The sequence below is a fragment of the Phoenix dactylifera genome, chromosome 8 (genome assembly GCF_051530095.1).
Source record: "Phoenix dactylifera cultivar Ajwa chromosome 8, Ajwa_hap1_PhDact_Kaust_v1.1, whole genome shotgun sequence".
NCBI lineage: Eukaryota > Viridiplantae > Streptophyta > Magnoliopsida > Arecales > Arecaceae > Phoenix > Phoenix dactylifera.
The window spans coordinates 8,725,315-8,746,480 of record NC_143197.1 but is presented as its reverse complement, the minus strand read 5'-3'; the positions used below and the strand labels follow the sequence as shown (position 1 = coordinate 8,746,480).

At 39.0% G+C, this 21,166-nt stretch overlaps 1 protein-coding gene across 8 annotated transcripts; it reads left to right on the top strand.

The window, feature by feature from the left end:
- The first annotated feature begins 107 nt into the window (after positions 1–107).
- Positions 108–20,083, top strand: LOC120105697 (protein TPR1-like). Of its 8 annotated transcripts, none has more exons than XM_039118375.3 (25): positions 108–573; positions 680–859; positions 969–1,082; positions 3,440–3,598; positions 3,827–4,001; positions 4,093–4,222; positions 5,687–5,808; positions 5,948–6,083; positions 6,182–6,291; positions 11,661–11,730; positions 11,804–11,877; positions 11,950–12,045; positions 12,130–12,222; positions 13,470–13,597; positions 13,722–13,956; positions 14,195–14,362; positions 14,435–14,530; positions 15,630–15,782; positions 15,878–15,988; positions 16,075–16,254; positions 16,346–16,474; positions 16,558–16,653; positions 18,633–18,815; positions 18,888–19,063; positions 19,614–20,083. In XM_039118375.3, exons 1-25 carry the CDS (start codon positions 494–496, stop codon positions 19,828–19,830), a joined length of 3,411 nt encoding a protein of 1,136 aa, XP_038974303.3. In that variant the 5' UTR covers positions 108–493; the 3' UTR covers positions 19,831–20,083. The 8 variants fall into 8 exon arrangements, with proteins under 8 accessions (XP_038974303.3, XP_088558816.2, XP_038974305.3 ...); XM_088702690.2 differs by having other exon boundaries at positions 115–573; positions 5,690–5,766; XM_039118377.3 differs by having other exon boundaries at positions 153–573; positions 5,690–5,808.
- Positions 20,084–21,166: the final 1,083 nt, after the last annotated feature.

The window sequence follows — 21,166 nt, the reverse complement described above, 5'->3', positions numbered from 1 at the left end:
ACGTTATTAAGAATATCCACCCGATTTGAGACGATCGCTTCGAATCCGCGAAAACGGACACCGCACCCCACAACTACTTATCATATAATCAAGTGGTCCTATCTAATAACTTGAGTGGCTTATTACCGATAAGTCAGTGAAAAGGGCGTGGAGAGGACTGCAAAACGCATCGAAGAAAGCGAGACGAAGTCTAAGCCTGTTCTCAGCAGCTTTTCCTTTCCCCCCGTTTCTCTCTCTCTCTCTCGCGCGCGTAGCTTCCGTCCCTTGCTCTCTCTCTCGCTTCCGTGAGATGGGATTTCAAACCCTAGCCCACATCGACCCCCCCGAATCCTGAAATTTCCCTCCTAAAATCCCCAAATTCCCACTCCAAATCCGTCCTCTTCCAGCTCTCCCTCCCTTCCCCTGCTCCAATTCGATCTTTTCCCCCTATCTTTCCCCCAAGATATCGATTTCACGCGGTCCCTGTCTGTTTCCTGGTTGAATCCGAGGCGAAATGTCGTCGTTGAGCCGGGAGCTGGTGTTCCTCATACTCCAGTTCCTGGATGAGGAGAAGTTCAAGGAATCCGTCCACAAGTGAGTTTTTTGGTTTTCTTTGGAAAACATTTGTGTTTTTTTCTTCTTTTTTGGTTTCGAGGTTTTGATTTGTGTGGTTTTGAATTTCGATGCGTTCTGGTGGCAGGCTCGAGCAGGAGTCGGGTTTCTTCTTTAATATGAAGTACTTCGAGGAGAAGGCGCTTGCTGGAGAGTGGGACGAGGTGGAGACGTATCTCTCCGGATTCACTAAGGTGGATGATAATAGATACTCTATGAAGATTTTTTTCGAGATCAGGAAACAGAAATATCTGGAGGCTCTAGACAGGTTTTGTCTTGATTCCTGATTCCTCTGTCTCGTCGTTAGTCTTTATGTTTTTTTTTTTAATGTCAAAAAGGTCGTTTTTTTGGAAAAAAAATACTTGTTCCTTCCTCAGGCATGATAGGGCAAAGGCAGTTGAGATACTGGTGAAGGATCTTAGGGTCTTCTCGACGTTCAATGAAGAGCTGTATAAAGAAATTACACAGCTTCTCACACTCGACAATTTTAGGTGAATTTGGTTTTATCCCTGCATCGTTTTGTTATCTATTATTTTCAAATATTTATTGAGCATTGGCATTAATACTATGTACGGGATGTCTTTGGATAACAGAATTAGCATATAATGAAGTATCAAAGAACATTTAAAGAATCAAATGAATGAGAAAGAAATAGTTGCATTTGATTTAGGCCCTAAATAGTTTTGTATGCCCATGAATGCCCAGCTAAATAGGAATCTTCTTTGGTTTTATGATGAATTACCATTTTTACCTGGAAATCTCTCTTGAAGGTAGATTTTTATTGGAAGCAAGACTGTTTTTATTCATTCTGAAGGCTGGACAATGGTTTGAAATATAACATTAATTGTTTCTGATGAAATAAGGCCTAGAAAGAGTACAACCAAGCTAACATATGTTAAGATCCTTCATGTTTTAATCAAATAATACTACTATCCATTTTTTAAGAAAAAGGGCGTCCAGGTGCAAGGCTCCCGGATTGCAGTGTCTGGGGTGTGTTAAACATACGCAGCCTTACTCTTGCATGGAAAGGAGAGGTCGAAGCTGTTTCTATGTTTCGAACTTGGGACACTCAGGTCACAGTAGAGCAGTCTCATCATTGGACCAAGGGCCGTTGTCTGCTACCATCTATTTCTTTTAGTTAAAAAATTAGTTGGTTTCTTATGTGAAATTAAATACTATTCACTCAAAAGTATGGGAGTATCTAATTAATATTTCAGTGTATATGTGTCCATAGATTCATATATCCAAAACACATAAAAACCACATGTTTCATGTTCTTGTTTCATTTTAATTTCCATTCTTTGCTATGAAACCTTTTTAGTGTGTAGAGAATGTTAAATGCTAGCATGTGACACTTGATGCATGCTTGGCTGATAGGAGTCAATGTGATGATCCTACTTTAGTGCACCCTTAACTTGAGCCTATCTTGAATTAGCTAGGAAAGTCCTGATTGGTCTCGCCCAAACTTGAAAGTATTGTCGAGTTCTACACTTGCACTTGGACAACTTGAATCTAATTTAATGCCAGAAAGGTATGTAGGCATCGTATTTTATATTTCATGCACAATAAGCTTGCAGTTCAAATCTAATATACATGGGCATTTCGGGAAACCTAACTTAACTTGATCCGTCCGGTTTGGGGCGTGCCGAGCCATAGGCGGCAAGCTGGGATGATTATGGCAAGCAAAACGAGAAACTGGCGACAGAGGGGAAGAGGGAGAAGGAAAGAGAGGAAAAGAGAGAGAGAGAGAGACAGAGAGGGAGGGAGGGATAAAGAGAGGGAGAGGTGGGGGGGTAAGAGAGATGTCGGAAGAGGGAGACAGAGTGGGTTAGATATGCTAATTTCACTTAAAGAAGCAAAAAAGTTAAAAAAATAGGTCGAGCCCTTGTTTCATGCGAAACAAGGCTCCGCCCAACGGAGCCTACAGACGATCGGCCCTCCCTCTCTCCCTCTCTCATGATCTCTCTCTCGCCCCCCCTCTCTCTCTTCTCCTTCGAGCCTTTGTTTCATTCAAAACAGGCTCCGCCCAGCGGGGCTTGCGGATGGCCGGAGGAGGAGAGGAGGGCTTCTGAGCCCCCTCTCTCCCTCTCCTAGCATCTGTCTCTCCCCCTCCCTCTCCTCCTTTAGTTTTTCTTTTTCGGTAATGCGCTGGGATAGGATGGCACGGTACCGTATCGTACCATACCGCCGGCCTACCGGCATGAGTGCCGGTTCCGATACTACAGACCTTGCATAGGCCTAACCTGATGGTTCTTCAAGCTGTTTTGGGTCATTTAAAGCCTTGACTGCACTTCCTTGCTCTGTAGGGGTGCTTTAGTCATTTTTCTTATGGGGTATATTGGTAATATGTTTTAGAGGGATGGATGGATAACTACTGATTGACCTATAGTTCTAGAGCTTGGAGCCTTAAACTTTAGCTGGACTCTTCCTGTTGTTGGTTTTTGTTGTTAAAGAGATCAAAATAGTTGAATATATAAACTCTTTAATAATGGCCTACAATGTTAGCAGCTGCTTCAGAAAGAATATAAAGTAAGAGCGTCATTTTAAATTACATGCATAATCTATTGCAAGAATGTCATGTTGTATTGTTTGTATGCAAGTGAATGTGGTTGCTGTTCTTCTTGCTGAATTGGGTCTGGCTATTTGGAGTCCTTATTACAAATCTGTGAGATGTCTTTGTTTTGGATCCTTCATACATTTTTGTACAGAATTCTTTTCATTATGAATTCATTTTCCATATTATAGCCTCTTTTTTCTCATTTATAAATGTTTAAATTGCACCTTAAATCTTTTCTATATATTATGTGTTTTACCAATAAATTCATTTGACAATCAATTATGACTGCAGGGAAAACGAACAATTGTCTAAATATGGTGACACCAAATCCGCAAGAAGCATCATGCTGATTGAGCTCAAAAAACTGATTGAAGCAAATCCTCTCTTTCGAGAGAAGCTACTTTTCCCCACTCTCAAAGCCTCGCGTTTGCGAACTCTAATTAACCAAAGGTAGGGGAAGTGTTGGACAAAGAAGAAAACACCTATCATAGTGCTCTTAATCTTCTTACTTTTAACAGAATATATGCATTCTTTTCTCAAAAGAACTGCACATTTTGATGTGCATGTAATGCATAAGATACCTGCTAGATTCGTCTTTCTTCTTGTTACTAACCAATGTTAATAGGACTTAGATACTTGAATTGATTGCTGAAATATGCTAACTGGTTATATTGGCAGTTTGAACTGGCAACATCAGCTCTGCAAGAATCCAAGACCCAATCCTGACATCAAGACCTTGTTCACTGATCATACTTGTGCTCCTCCAAATGGAGCTCGTGCTTCACCAGTCTCTGTTCCACTTGCAGCTGTTCCAAAAGCTGCTGCCACATATACACCACTTGGGGCTCATGCGGTATGTTGCTTTTTAACACTGCAATTGGTACAAAGGAGTAAAGTCACAAAATGCTTAGATTGATTTTATTTTCATGTTCTCATTCATGCAGCCTTTCCCACCTCCTGCGGCAGCTGCAAATGCAAATGCTTTAGCTGGTTGGATGGCTAATGCGGCTGCTTCATCATCTGTTCAGTCTGCTGTTGTAACAGCATCATCAATACCTGTTCCACCAAACCAAGGTTTGAATTTTGTTGTTTTTTCATTCTTCATTATTGTGCTATATTGGGTGGTGATTCTTGACTATAGTGTCACATACAGAAAAGTGCTTACTACTTTATCTTCTATGGCATTTGATTATGTTCTGATGTCCATAAAATGTAATTCCAATATTCATGAGGTTTGTGAAACTATTCTAATAGTCAATAATGCTTTGGTGTTTTATGTTTAGCATGTCGAAAAATAGTGCAGTGTAAACAATTCTATAAAGCTCTTGCACCAGCTGTAACGTTTTCAAATTATAGCTCGATCATTTGTAAAATAGTCGGAAATCATTTTCTTCCTGCTGGGCGATGAAAACCTAAAAAGAGAGCCTTATTATGGACTTAAAATATTGTTTTTAATGATCTGCTGGCATATTGTGCTAGCTGCTAGTTTGTATCCTCCTCCAACTTGATTTTTTGTTTTGGCCACGTATACTATGTGAATTCGCACGAGACAACCTCTAAATCTCTTGGGAATTGCATCTATCGATTTGATTATCCTTAGTGGTCTGATTAGGGATCAAGGTTCTGCATGTTTTTGTGGCACATGTAAACTTCAGTCTTATGCCTGGACCCTCGCAATGGATTTAGAGAAAGAGCAAAAGCAAGAAAATGGATTGTTATCCATCAGAAATTGATAGGAATTTCCTGGGGATTGCCTTCACATAAATGTTCCATACTGCATTATTAACAGCTTTCAGAAAATGAGTGATTGTAGCATAGGGATCAGGTTGACTCTGCATTCATATCTATGTATTTAGATAGAATGCACCTGAGAGTTGGTCAAATCTCACCTTTCATGCGAAGATGTTGACCTAAATATGGCATACGGCATCAAAATCCGCCTTTAGTTGGAAGTCAATGAACTAGGAGTGAAAAAGGATGGTGACATTCCTTGAACCTTATTAATAGTTTCTTCAAGTCTATAATTACTACAATAAGGATAGTCATGATTGATAAAAAAAGCAAGATTCAAAGAACCAACTGTAATGCATTATGGTATGCCCCATAATGAGGCGTACCAAGGTATGCACTATGTGCTTAAAAAGGTGTACTGATGAATCATGAGTTGAGACAAGGGTGTACTGCAATATGCACCATGCCAGTAGGCGGTTGGTTGCACCCTAGTACCTCAAACATTGTGTCTAAGAGCTTCCTACTTTTGAGAAATCCAAAGTTGTAAGTTATTTAGAACTTGCTTCCGTTTAACTTGATCACTTAACTTCAAATATCTATTGAACTTGTAAGTATTAAAGATGCAAAACATGAATTTTCAAACTATAAAACTTTTATAGTAGGATCCTGATATTAGGCAATATATCTGGAAAATACCAATGTGTTTGTCTTCCTTTCATATGTTGTTTGTCTCCCAGCAGCTGTAGGTTGTTACCATGTATAACAATATTACTCAGAAATCATAATACCGCGATCTCTTTTCTTCAGCAGTTTCCATTTTGAAACGCCCACGAACTCCTCCAAATGCACTCAGTATGACAGACTATCAGAATGCTGAATCTGAACAGGTAATGAAACGTTTGAGGCCTGGTGCGCATCCTATGGATGAGGTAATATTAATACATCCAAATTTAGTCATATTGTGTTACCATAACTTGTCATCCTAGGCATTTTGTGTTAGCATAATTTGTCATCCGCTAAAGCTTTATTTCTTGCATGCATAATACTCATATCTTCTTTTCAATGCAGGTTACATATCCTGTACCTCATCCACAAGTTCCATGGTCACTGGATGACCTGCCAAGAATCGTAGTTTGTACATTGACACAAGGATCCAACGTGACTAGCATGGACTTCCATCCTACCCATCATACTCTACTTCTTGGTACGGTGATCTTTCTGATTTGAGATTGCTTGAGTTACTATGAATAAATAACTTTTATATCACATGTAAATTAGCTCTTTCTTGTAATATTGACACAGTGGGTTCTGGAAATGGCGAGGTTACACTTTGGGAAGTTGGTTTACGAGAGAGATTGGTGTCAAAGCCATTCAAAATATGTGATTTGGCAGCTTTTCCACCGCAGTTTCAGGTCCTCATCATACTTCTGCAAAGAACTGTGGATAAAAAAATAGTACTACTCTTTTTTTTTAAAAAAAAAATTAAGAAGCCCTCGTGAATTGCATTTCATTTTTGCTCTATGGTTTTTCACTTCTTGATTAATGGCGAGAACTTCACTTTAGAATGTGATGTTAATTGTTGTATAAATTTAAAAACTTCAGCAATTGATATGAGTTGTAATGTTTCATATCTCACAATGTTTTACAATAAGAATATCTTAATCTCTCAAGTTCCTGTAGGCAACACACTTTGATTCGCTAATGCTAGTCAGCCCCCTCGCCCTCTCCACTGTTCTTAAAAATGCTAGTGCCATGGTAATAGTATCCAGCAGGCATATGCATGCATCAAACACTGCTCAACTATAAATATTTGCTTCTATTATGGTAGTCAGCATACAAGTCCACCGTGTATGTTTTTAAATTTGTGCTCCATTGTTTTATTATTTATTCTTTCTATGAGCTTGTGCCTCGATTATCTGTAAGGTTTGTATTGCATGCAATCCCTTTGTGCAGTGACATGCTCATTGGTGTGTGAATCTTTAATTTCATAAATTGAATCGCATTCCTAATGAAAATTTTCGTAGTTGCAATGTTTCTTCCTCGAGTTTTAAAGTATTGAAGTCCAAATGCCATTTTCTTGAGACTGTTGCAAATTTTCAAAGATTGTATCTGGGATATTGAACTGTCAAATGGGCCATCATGCCATTACATTAAATAGCTGTGCCACTATTAGCATTGTTGAGCACCCCTTAGTGTCAGTTTTTCAGCATATCGCCTCATATAGACAATTTGCGTCTTGCTTTCTATCTGTTGGTAACCTTTTCAAATAGGACAATGCCTTTAGGGTTTTAAAGCTCACTTTAATGACTCTCTAGCAGTACCCATGGTATGCTGAATCGGCCCATATCGGGCGGTTCAGCCCGTACTGGACCGGTCCGGTACAGCGGTGGAAAACGGTTTCGGCCGGAACCGAGCGGAAAAGAGGCATACCGGTGCGAACTGGACCAGTTGGCACCGGTACAAGTTCGGTACTGTATTGTAGTGGTGCGAACCGGACCGATTCGCACCGGTACGCGGGCTCGCGGGGCAGTGCGCCCGCGCGCGGGGAAATGCGTCCCCACGCAGGGAATGCGGGGAAAGTGTAATTCATAAATTGATGAATGATTAATAACCAAAGTATTAGTGGCAAGCTTAAGCACATGAAGAAAGTGAGAGGTTCTTTTTTTGGAGTGGGGTCTATAGAATATTATGGTATGAATAGAAAGAAGGATACCTCTGTAGTGGCATTTTCTAGTAACCTTGACAGTAGTAAAGGATGAGCTGATAAGTACATATTGTATGTCATGTGAAGAGATGTACTTGGATCAAGATTCTAAGTATGGCCAGAGCGCCAAGAAACAAAATTTGGCATTCTCTAAGTAGAGAATGAGGCAATATCTGTGGTAGAGGCATGTATTACAGCATAGATTGATTCAGGTGTCATGGTTATGCAGCAGAGCCGTTCATTAACAAGCCAATTGATTATAATGTCCAAGAAATTGTTAACAACAGTGGAAGTGACAGTACTGGAAGACAATTTAGAAGCAACAATAGTTGTTAGCAGCATAAACTTCTGGTGAAGGTTTATTTATTTATTTGCGCAAACTTGACATAGGTAATTTGGGGAGGAGGCTTCCTAGGTCAAAGGGAATGAGATTAGCACATGGTAGCTCAATTATAGGTGGTCAAAAATCCATGATAGTTAAATATCCCATATAACAAGCTCAAAAAAGTCATAGAGCAATCTTCAAACCATGCAAGCTTTTAAAGAATGCTCAGTCATGGTGGCCATAAGCCAAACAACTTTGTGTTGGTGCTGTTTAAATTGCAATTTCTAGAGATCCTCTGGTGGAGGTATATATGCATAGGAATGATGTAACACTTTAATCAAATGGATCAGCATGAAAGATCTATTGTGATAATGCTCTAATGCCATGTTCTTTGTAGAGTAAGAGTGGGAGCAAGGTCCGCCGAACTAGTATCAAGACTCGTACCAGTCGGCGATGCCGTATCAAACCGGAACGGGTAGGGTGTGCTAGTTCACGGACCGGCACACCCATTTTTTTGGGAGTTTTCAAGAATATTTAATTGGTACTTGCTCTTTTTGAATTTTTCAATGAATTTAAGCCTAATTTGATTTTTTTTTTGAAAAATTTCTGATGTTTTTTTGATGTTTTTTGATGTTTCTATAATTTCGGTTTAACCTAGTTGATGCATCTTATTACTTTAAAATGATATACATCATAAAATGAACAACATAAAATATCCTCAAATCAAGTAGTGATGTAAAAATTAAAAAATAATACAATCAATTACATACATTTAAAATTCAATATATATATCGATATCTAAAATCGGATCGAGTGGCGATGCCTCTCATAGATATCTAAATCATCAGCATAGTCAGGAGATACATCAGCCCACCCTTCTAACTAAGCGACGTTGTAGTCTTGTATGTTTATCTCATAAGAAATGCGCGCCAGGTTATAAACATTTTCAGATCTTTCGCTAAAACTATAGCTCTGAGAGGTGTCCTCTGGCTGATAATACGACTATAGAAGGGCCCATCTGAATATGCTGGCAGCAAAATCCGACTCGTAAGATGCTTCGGGCTGCGTAGGATAGTCGCTACTGAAAAATGCCTTAGACGCACCATATCTATATCCGTATTCGTATAAGTTATAGGCTGCCTGTGGTTGCGGATAATAGGATCCAGTATACGATTCGAAACTAGATACGTTTATGGATCCTACTCCACGTGCGAGGTCATCTGCAGTTGCATCGTAATTTTCTGAATGACCTCGAGGAGTCCGTCTTCTATATACAATCGTATCCGCGCGGGCTCTACCAGATCATGCACCGTGGTCCCAATTCTGTATAGTATGCATAAATTGAGATTCACCGGTAAATCGAAGACCACCCTACGATTGTCTCATAAATAGTGGTATTCTATCCTCTACTCTCTCTTTGGTCGACAGATCCATGACCACCAGAACTGTCATCGCTGCTACTTCTGATCTCTAAATCTGAGTGTACTGACTCCTCCTCAATACTCTTCATTGGGGCTGCAGGTGCCTTTTTTTTTGGGTGTGCTGGACAGCTACTTTCTTACCCTTCATGCCCCTCTCTGCTTGGCTATGCTGGGAGGATGTATGTCACCCTCCTGACCGAGTCAACCGGATAGTGTAGTGGCCTTAGCTAAGCATCTCTTGATCAGATCTCTGAGAGGATGTCTCGGACAAGGAGTCATGTGGTGGCTGGCTCCTCTGTGGTTGTGGCTAATCCGTTGGAAGAACGCATGGAATATTATGCTCGGCCTATTGGCCTGCATCAACCCCAGCCTCACTGGCTATGAAACTGGCTAGTCGTAGAGGCAATTCTCGCTCATCAAACTCCGGCTCCTGCTGTTGGCCCACAAGCCATCCGATCATAGGATCATCCTCATCATTAATGAATTACTATGGATCGGATCTATATGCTTGAGCTTCACTTCCTCTTGAATCCATTTCAATCTCAGCCTTAAATTGTAGTAAATATATACAAGGTTATTGAGGCGCTTTTGTGTCAAACGGTTTCTCTACTAGCTGTGGATGAGGGTGAAAGTGGACCAGATGCGCTCACAGCCACTGGAGGAGACCATCTGAAAGAGGATCTGAATGGCTAGCTGCTTAAAAAGCACACCTTATTTAGCCTTGGTTCTTTCTTCTGATAGCCTGAATCGGTGTTATTTTTGGAGTATTTGGAAAGAGGAAGCAACCGAGAGAGCAAAATAGCTTTCAAAATGCTGTTGAGAACCTGATGCTTTTAAAAGCATCAAGTGCAGTCTACAGTGTCAACTCGATTTGGAACTGGGTTGACTTGGTGCGAATCGGTCAGTTCGCACCAAGTTTGCACCGAACCGACCGGTTCGGGCACTTACTGGCCAGTTCCGGTCGGTAAGGGACCAGTTTTGGTCGGTTCTGTATGGGTTCTGGCCGGTATAGGGCTGGAATCGAAAGTAATAGGCGAGCCAATCCGGTTTCACACCGGGTCGATTCGGCCCAGTTCGGCAGTCCTTATTTGGGAGAGAGCACAAATTGCATTATGCAACTAAATGGGCAATAGCTCTACAACATGTATAATAGTGGTGGTAACAAGTAACTATTATATAGAAAATAATAGAATGTAAATATAATAAAAAGAATGGGGTTTTCATACATTAAAACTGGCACCTATAGGGACATCTAGGTCTTTCATCCAGCTGAGTCAGTGACCAGATTTGTCTATGTTTTCTGGGAGCCCCCACTTCCTTGCTTTCTCAAAGTGAATTTTGATGGCAGTGCTGATAAGCGAGGCGAGAGGGGGGGTATGGGCTTTATCATTAGAGATCATCATTCCAGGTTTGTGGCGGCTGGCGGTCGACGGATCTTCGACACCTTTATCACTGAAGCGGAGCTGCGGGCGGTGTGGGAGGGGTTCTCCTTCGCGAGGCGCACGCTGGGTGCGGAGTACATCCACTTGGAGGGTGACTCGGCTACAGTGATCAAGGGGATCTGCGGGCGACTCTCTGAGTTAGATGGACAATTCTTGCTGCATGACATACGGAGGATGGCACGGGACGGTGGCTCCTTCAGGGCCACGCATGTGTCTTGGGAGGCCAACACAGTTGCTGACTGGGTGGCCTCCTACGCGGCGCAATACTCAAAGGACTTTTTTTGGCGAAACCAGGCGGGCATGCCCTACTCGCTTAGCCAACTCTTGCTTTCTGATTTTCTTGGTTGTACTCATCTACATTTGGTGTGAGGAACCAGTGTACCAAAAAAAAAAAAAACCTTAATAGAACAATAATGAAGTTTCTAGAGATTTTAAAATGATCTAGGCTGGAGTTTGACTGGTCTACTATGACCACCAAACAAATCCTATCGTAATTTCAAGCATTCTATGTGTACTTGTTAACCTGCTGATTTTGTCCAGTAATGAAATGATCAGATGAAGTACATTGCATCATGTTATCTCTAAGGTTGTTATCTTGCTTACCATCCATGTGGTTAACAAGATAAAATTAATTATCATCTATTTTCTGCTTTTATTATCTAAAGAATGCCTCTTTCAGCTGTTCATACGGGTGCACAAGGCACTTCCATATGCTGGATTAATTCAAACTTTATATGAGATAGTAAATCGTTGAGCTTCTTTTGTAGTTTGTGCTAGTAAATGAAGTGGAAACTTCTATGAATATTTATGTTTTTCTGTTGATATAGTTCAGCTAGCTGATGTTAATCTTTTGCTCGATCCTTGTCTTTTCTCATTTATTTTTGAACAGAATGCTATTGTGAAAGAGTCTTCTATATCCATTAATCGAGTTGCTTGGAGTCCAGATGGAAGTTTGATAGGCAAGTCTCCCTTGGTGAGCATCAAGTTATTTTAGTATTATCATTTGCTTTAATCTTGATTTTGTGGCTTCAGGGGTTGCGTTTTCAAAACACTTGGTTCACCTCCATGCATATCAAGCACCTAATGATCTACACCAAGTTTTAGAGGTCAGTTGCAAGTTCTCGTTGTCTGCCTAGGTATAGGATGGAAGTGGTATTTACAGTCCCTTTTGTTAGCAGCTTGATGCGCATGTTGGTGGAGTCAATGACATTGCATTTTCTCATCCAAGCAAACAACTATGTGTGGTGACTTGTGGAGATGATAAGCTGATAAAGGTTCGAGCTGGCAGAACCTCTCTTTGTTTCTGTTGGTTTTAATGCTTATCTTACCTTCTCCAATTGAGATTTTATGCATTATAGGTCTGGGATCTGAATGGACAAAGGCTTTATGTCTTTGAGGGGCATGAGGCACCTGTATATTCTGTATGCCCCCACCACAAGGAGAACATTCAGGTATCTTGTTCTTAACAACATCTACCTGAATTTTCAAGTAGAATGTTAGAAATTATGATTTGAATAAATGATGATGGCACTTAATCTTCATTTTACATAAAAGCTGCATTTTTCATCTAAAAAATTTTAATGTAATTAATAAAGATGATGAAATATATGCATTGGCTAGAATATTTAGCTGGAAATTTAAATGTTTAATATGGTATTACTGTCAAAATTTATGGAACACTAGCTCTTGAATTATGAGCTGTTTCCTTTTTTTGGCAAAACCTTCTCTATTTCCAACACCTCTTGGCAACTGTTTGTCATGAAAGCCTAACCCTCTCTCTCTCTCTCTCTCTCTCTCTCTCTCTCTCTTTCTCTCTCTCTCTCTCTCTCACTTTGTGTGTGTCTGTGTACTTTGTCTCTGCAAATTACAATATCCTAGGAACTTCAGATCATGTATAATTATTCAAGAGGGGCTATTGTGATGGTGAATTTTACCTGGAAAGAAAGGCTTTCATAGTGGTGACCTTTGATTTCTGATTTGTTTTTTCATCCTTTCCAATTTGAGCTTCTCGAGCTTGCTTCAGTTCCTACATCTCTATATTTAGCTCATAGAAGTATCTTTTTGCCAATCAAGTAAAACCATACCAACAGAGAAGGGAAGAGAACTCAATTTAATTGAAACAAATAGTAGAAATAAGACAAGCACAGAAGTGGTCTTGTGATAATAGCTAGGTCCTGCTGCATCTAGAGTAGCAAGTCTGATGATTTAACTCATCTGGATCTATTGTAAATACCACAACAAATAAACATCACGAGAATCTTCTTACTTATCCAGTTACATTTCATGAGATATATGAAGTATAGACATGGAAGTATGATGTTCAGATGATCTTTTTTTGCAGTTATTTTTCCCCCTTTTTTGGCTTTCTAAAATGCATCTTTTGCTTATTTGGTAAGTGAATTCTGCATTTTTTTATTCATTTTGATTGCATCGGCGAATAATCAAAATTAATTAGATATGTTAGGTCATATTGGACTAGCAGTTAAACCTCAGCAGGTATCCTTGGTTAAATTAAAGATTGATTTCTGGATGCATGACTAGGTTAGAATTATGTCTGAACTGAACATTTCTGAGTTCTTTCTTTAGATTTATCAGTGTACTTGGAAGCTTTCTCCTGGCATGCCATCATATACAATAGGTCTCTTTTTTCAATCTGGATACATGCCTTTCTGACAACCTGTTCTGTTTGACTTTGTAGTTCATCTTCTCAACTTCCTTAGATGGGAAAATAAAGGCATGGCTATATGATAACATGGGCTCTAGAGTTGATTATGATGCTCCTGGGCGCTGGTGTACTACAATGCTCTATAGTGCTGATGGGAGTAGGTAAGAGAAGCAATATTTAGAGATCTGTATTCAAATTTGGTGATGTGTCCATTCCTTGTAAATATGATTGTTGTTTTAATTCAATAATTAATACATTTCCCATCTGTTTCTCTTCACTGTATAGATTATTCTCATGTGGAACTAGTAAAGATGGGGATTCTTACCTGGTTGAGTGGAATGAAAGTGAAGGGGCAATAAAGAGGACATATTCTGGGTTCCAGAAAAAATCAACAGGTGTTGTGCAGTTTGATACTTCCCAGAATCACTTTTTGGCTGCTGGTGAAGATAACCAGATAAAATTTTGGGATGTGGACAATGTTAACATGCTTACAAGCACAGATGCTGAGGGTGGACTCCCGGTCAGTATACATACACACATACGTACAGATATATGTATATATTTACAGATATATACATATACATATATGTATAACAAATACATATATGTATAACAAATACATATATGTATAACATATACATATATCTATATACATATACATGTACATATATATATACATATGTATATATATATTTCCATAGTAGAGTTGAATTTTGTTTTAATCAATCCTTTTAACATTGGTGCATCAATTACTTCAGAGTGTTCCACGTCTGAGATTCAACAAGGAAGGAAATCTTCTTGCTGTTAATACAGCTGATAATGGTTTTAAGATACTTGCTAATGCGGATGGCCTTAAATCCCTGCGAGCTTTTGGAAGCCGACCTTTTGAATCATTTAGAGCTCAATATGAAGCAACTTCTATCAAGGTTACAACTTACAACTAAACTTATAATATGAGATCTACAATGACTTCCTGACCTTCAAAATTTCTTAATCAGGTTTCAGGCACCCCTGTGGTTGCGAGCATCTCTCCGAACATCAGCAGAGTCGATCGCGTAGACAGAAACTCTCCTGCAAGGCCATCTCCTATCCTTGTATGTTTAATAAGAGAGTGAAATTTAAGGCCTTCTGAGATTATTCCTCTTGCTTTCTTGGCCAGGCATATCTTTCACATGACAAGCATAAAGGATCCTCTTATTTGCATATGTTGTCATTTCACTTTTCACGCACTCATTTACATTTCCTTTATTTTTTAACTCAAATGTTTCTATTCCTTGCCCATTATACGTTGTGCACTGAATTGTAATGATCTGTGGGGCTACAGTTTGTACAGTTAGCTGCGTATGAACATCTTAGGCTCGCTTATTAATCAGCCTGTCAAGCTCATTCATTCAAACAGTGTGTGAAACTCAAGCTGCACTTTGGGGCACAGTTTTATACAAGCTGGTTCTAAGTACATTCTGATTTGCAAAAATACATATATGCTCAGGCTTGTTAAACCAGAGCTTGAACATATAGGCTTAGGTTCATTTGAAACCCTAGTTCAGCTGAAAAACATTCTTTACATAGCAAAGCCAATGCCAAACAACCCTAAGCTTAGTTTGTTTGGGATCCTAGTGGTGTGTTTTTTTGTCACTTAAGTCTCTACATGTTGGACTGGATCCTTTCCCTTGTTGATGACACCCAGCTTTAAATAATACACATCACATGCAAGATGCAACATTGGTATGATGTGGATCTCTCATATAAAAGGCTTTTAGATTACATCTAAGGTTTTGCCTATTTTATATGTATTTGTTTATAATTCTGGTCCTTATAGACATGTATGTACATATATAAAAATTCTCTAAAATGAACACACAAACAAATTCAAGGAGCTGCATTCTGTACATCTCCTTCAATTTCTGCCTGGCACAACACTCTGAATGGGAAAATACCTTCATGTCCAGGACCCTGTGTTCTCCATAGTAAGCCTCCTTGGTAGGGAAAACGCTGGCCTATGCTACTGCAACCATTTATGGGAACATGCAGATTCATGTGCAATATCTGTTTCATAAGTATTGCAATCAAATTTTATTAAATCCATCAAGGGGATGCTTTCCATTGGCCTAATATATGCTTTCCCCCTTTCGGGAGAGGGGGGAAGGGTAATGATATGGAATGTCTTACTTATGGTTTCATGATTTTTTGTAGAATGGAGGTGATCCATCATCTAGGAGTATAGATAAGCCAAGAATTTCGGAAGAATTGCCTGATAAGACTAAGCCCTGGGAATTGGCTGAAATTCTGAATCCAAAACAATGTCGAGTTGTTACCATGCCAGAGAGCACAGATTCTGCCAGCAAGGTGCTAGCTAATCAATGTTGATTTATATCTAATGCTCACAGAATTTTAAATCTTGAGTTTCTATTGGTTTAACAATCTCACTTTCTCATGCATAGGTTGCAAGACTACTTTACACAAACTCTGGGGGTGGCTTGTTAGCATTAGGGTCCAACGCTGTTCAGAGATTGTGGAAGTGGAGCCGTAGTGAACAGAATCCAAGTGGCAAGGTAATTGGCTAGCATTTTTCTCTGTTCTTTATATGTATGTTGAATATTTATATAAAGAAGGGTACTAAGTTTATTGTGGGCTATAGGCCACGGCCAGTGTTGTGCCACAGCATTGGCAACCAAGCAGTGGTCTTCTTATGACTAATGATGTGTCAGATACAAACCCTGAAGAAGCAGTACCTTGTATTGCACTCTCAAAGAATGATTCATATGTAATGTCTGCATGCGGTGGGAAGGTTTCGTTATTTAACATGATGACATTTAAGGTAAACTGGCAACGTCTATGTTGTGGATTATGTGCAAACATAGTTAAGGCTAAGCATGTTGTGACTAGGCAGTGTATTTATACTCTTGCAGGTAATGACAACATTCATGCCACCCCCACCAGCATCAACATATTTAGCATTCCATCCACAGGACAATAACATTATAGCAATTGGAATGGAAGATTCAACCATCCATATATACAATGTGAGAGTGGATGAGGTAATTTTCTTTGACCAGTGACAATGTTGCTGTTGTTCCTATTACTATCGGCTGGTAATTTTTTTTCCCCCTACTTCTGTCAGGTTAAAACAAAGCTGAAAGGTCATCAGAAATGCATAACTGGTTTAGCATTCTCCAACAATCTTAATGTACTCGTATCATCAGGTGCTGATGCACAGGTGAGTGACAATAATGGTTTCTTGCATTTTGTCTATCTTGAAACATGGCCTTAAATTTCTGAAAATCTGGACAAATTTCATGTTCTATGTACAGCAATGCATCAAAAACACAGACATGCACAGACAGATGTGTACGTACTATGTATATATTCATGCAACAATATCTTAACTTAAATTGTGGTATGAAGGAACGATAAAACCTCTTGTTTATAAATTCATGAACTAGACTATGCTGTGGATTTAGCAGTGAGAGAATCTAACTTTGTGAAATTTCCTTTTTTTCGTTTTCTTTTTTTGTTTTGGGGGGGCTACACATCTAGCCTGCATTTAAGGATGTACATCCTACACCGAGGTTGTGTCTAGTAAGGATGGATCACTACAGGAAGTGATCCTTTATATGGTCTATTAAAATGAGGTCTGGGGACAAGGGAAAAGCTGAGTGGTGGGGAGCAAATGAAACTTAATTTTCATTTGCACTGTCTTTCTATGGTATTCTTGCTTCTCCTGCTATTGTGGTAAAGGGCTTTAAAGTGCTAATTATGCCCTCTTGCATAACACTTGGCTATGGGTTCATGATTTAATAGCATTTACATTATAATATGTTGTACACTGGTGTGCTTCAGTATTTCTAATCTTAATACTGGCTTTTAAAGCTTTCCAGATTTCTTTATCTTTTGAGAGACTGAACTGTGATGTTTTCTTGCTCCAACATCATCCCATATCTCACCATATTCTTATTTTGTGGGATCCTAAGACATATTAATATGTGTAAAGTATATTGCATGTATTTTCACCATAGCCTCCTATGTTAATATATAGGCGTTTTCAGTAAGACATTTAGTTGATTACAAATGTATAGAATGGATGTAGGAAATTTTGGCTCTGGTAAGGAGGGGTCTTCATATCTTTGTTGAAGGACACAGGAAGAGTAAGTACATCAAGTAACATAGATGGTAGCTGTAAGGACAAGGAAAAGCTTAAGATAAAGTCAGAGGTAGCACCAAATAGGAAAGCATGACATGTTAAGATTCAAATCTGACCCCAAATAGTTGGACAAGGCTTAATGGTTATGATTATGGTTATAAGCATGCAGATTGGACTATTGCTGCCACCTGGTGGTATAAAACATCCGTCTTACTTGCTCTAACACTTGCTCCTCTAGTTCTGATTGCCTTTGTGCACTCTTAATTATTTATCCAATGTATGAGTTTTAGATATCTAAATAATTTATTACATTTCTGTTTGCTTTATCATCCATACGACTTACTAGTCTTAATTCCAGATGCATTACCCTTTATGGTTGGTTAGCCCTATCTTATCAAATGATTATTATATTTCAGTCATATCCTTTAATTGGCTTTTATAAGATGATTAATTAATTGCAGTTCCATATTGTTATTTTCTTCTTATTTTTATGCTAGATCGCCAGTCTTTTTTAAAGTTGAGACAGGTCACTTCGGGGTTAAGTAATCTTGGTAGCAGAGTTTCAACCTTTTGATTTCAATTTCCTTTGTGCCACAGTTATGTTTATTGCTAATTTGTTCTATCATTATGTCCATATCTCTGGTGCTAGACTCAGGACTCTGTGCTTGCTTAGGGATTTCAAGCATTTATTACGTGCATCTCATGCATGCTTTAATGATGGCTTGAACCCTTCAACCATGTCTCCATTTAGCTGCTACCACTGCCTTTCCATCATTCCCAGCAGACTACATTATGACCTAGCCTGGTAGCAGCAAGATGCTTGCTCTGGCATTTTGATACTCTCTTTTACTTTGTTGGAATCAATTTTGGTTTTGAGTACAATTTTCATTTCCTTCATTTTATAACTGTTTGAGCAATTTAATCTTTTCTTCTTTCTTTCTTTTTTTCTCTTGGTTTTTGTTTGAGTTAAAGTAGCTGTTTGGGATAGTCAATGAAACTGACTTTGCATTTGGATGTTTTGGTTTTGCCATTGCAAATACAATTTACCTATGCAGCTTTTTGTGTGGAACACTGAGACATGGGAGAAAAAGAAATCTGTGGCCATCCAACTTCCTGCTGGGAAGGCACCCGCTGGTGATACACGTGTCCAGTTCAATTCTGACCAGAGTCGACTATTGGTAGTCCATGAAACACATCTAGCAATATATGACGCATCCAAAATTGAGCGTGTTCATCAGGTAACATATTGTCTTTGAGACCGATGGCTCCATGATGAGTTCTGAATCTCATGAAATATATCTCCATTTCAGTGGGTTCCCCAGGAAAGTCTTTCTGCCCCAATATCATATGCATCCTATGCATGCAACAGCCAGCTGGTCTATGCTACTTTTTGCGATGGTAACATCGGTGTTTTTGATGCTGATAACTTGAGATTAAGATGTCGAATTGCCCCATCGGCATACATGTCTCCGGCAACTGCAAACAGGTAGTCGTGTTTTCTGTCAAGTTTTATTCAACCTTTCTGCAGGAACACCTATGATCTTTTAAAACTTTATCTAGTATAATATTAGGTTGCATTTTAAAGTTCGGCAGTGCCACTCATATTGTCACATTTTGCTTCCTTGCGACATTGGCCAAAACCGTTTTCTTGTTCTCAATTCGACTACATTCTTTGTTAAGTCTTCCATCATTTCATCAATTTCTTCATTCCTTGTGAATGCTATGTAAAATAATTATGTGGCTTTATCTTCGAACCCAATTCCATGGCATTTGTTACTATTTTAAGAATTAATTGTTTTCCTTTCATTTTCAAAATTGTCAATGTTCTCATGTCTTTAAGAAAAGGGGATTTTACAAGTAACTATTACACTTACATGTTCTCCCCTGTAGCAGTTATTTATTAGTTATTGTTCTACGTTCTATATTTTTTTTATGGCGCTCCATTTTCAAGCTACTAATGCCTCTCCTAGAACAGTTCAATTTTTTAATTGAACTCAACTTCCATTAACCAGGCATCTTACTTTCTATTTCTGCAGCAACCTGCCAGTGTATCCTCTTGTTATTGCTGCACACCCGCAAGAGCCGAATCAATTGGCAGTTGGGTTGACAGATGGAGCAGTTAAAGTGATAGAGCCCTTGGAGTCCGAGGGTAAGTGGGGAGCACCAGTACCTGTTGAAAATGGCGTACCCAACGGTAGGACACCAGCATCATCAGCTACAAGCAATCCAGCTGCAGACCAGCTCCAAAGGTGACAATAATGGCTCCATGTTTGTAAATGTTCTAATCTGATATTGACCTATCTGTATTTATGTCGTATCGATTTGTAGGCTTGACTTTATTTATCTCAAGATAACTTTCTATACCATTATATGTGCCTCTTCAAAGGTGAGCATAAAAAAAATAATAAGAACAATGTAAGCTTGTGCATGTTATAAGTGGTGAATTCTGATCGGATATTTACATCCTTGTCGAAATATATCTTTTCGAGATCATGGCTTCTTGAAATTTTTGCAGCCAGTTTTCTTTTCTTGTACCATTTCATGAGTCATCGGAGATCACTCGAGGTATCAGGTTCTTCCTGATCAAGCTAAAATGACTATGCTAGTGACGAACCACATATATATGCCATCAAAAAGTTCCAATTTCCAAATTTCATTCTCATCAATGTTGTGGAGAAGCCAAATTCAGAAAGTGTGCTAATGATAAACTTTGGCTGGCTGTTGGTCTCTTTTGGCAATATTTTTCTGCCTTCCTATGAATTTTCAGCAATCATCTCTCTTTTCATACGTGTGAAAAGTTTTTGGCAACCTACAAACTAGTTCGTTCAGGGAGGAATATAGAAGAATTTCCCTATGTTTCTTGCCTCGAGTATGGTTCCTTGTGATGGCTTATGAGGGAAACCTTTTGTGAGAACTGTTTTAATTACGATGCTGCATTATTTTCTCCGTGTCATTGTGATTCTAGTGCTAGGGTTAATACCTCATCTAAATTGTGGTTGTTGAGCATAGGTGGGGGCAAAATTTTCGCTCCATGCTTGCCACTTGGCAGTGCTGGTTGTTATTGGCCTAATCCAGCTTTAATAGAAACGGACTGGTTTTGTTTGCCATCTATAATACTCCTACTGCATGATCTGCCCAAATGACAGTCACTGGGCAATATCATGAAATAATGTGGTAAATAGTCTTGGCTTACGTTGGGATCCAGGATCAAGATACTGTTGTTTCCTTACTTGAGGTCCTTTGATGTTTCTAAATCATCCAGGCATCTTTGTTTCATAGAACTCGTTTTGTCAAAATTGAGGAGCCAGAAAGCTTGAAAAGTAAATATTATAAAAAATATCTTCCTTTTTATAAAACTTGTTTTATAAAATTATATTTCATTAATTATCCATCTAAAAAAAATTACTTGCATCTAAGCCACCTCTAGAGTTCAGGTCCTCTGCTGTGTATGTTTTGCATCGCAGAGGACTGTACAACTTTATGGACCTTTGGAATCTAAACAGAATTGTACTTGATTGCAAAGTGCATTTCGAGATAACGGTAGCCATCTCTCTCTAAGATGGAAGAATTAGTGGCTATTTAGGATTGT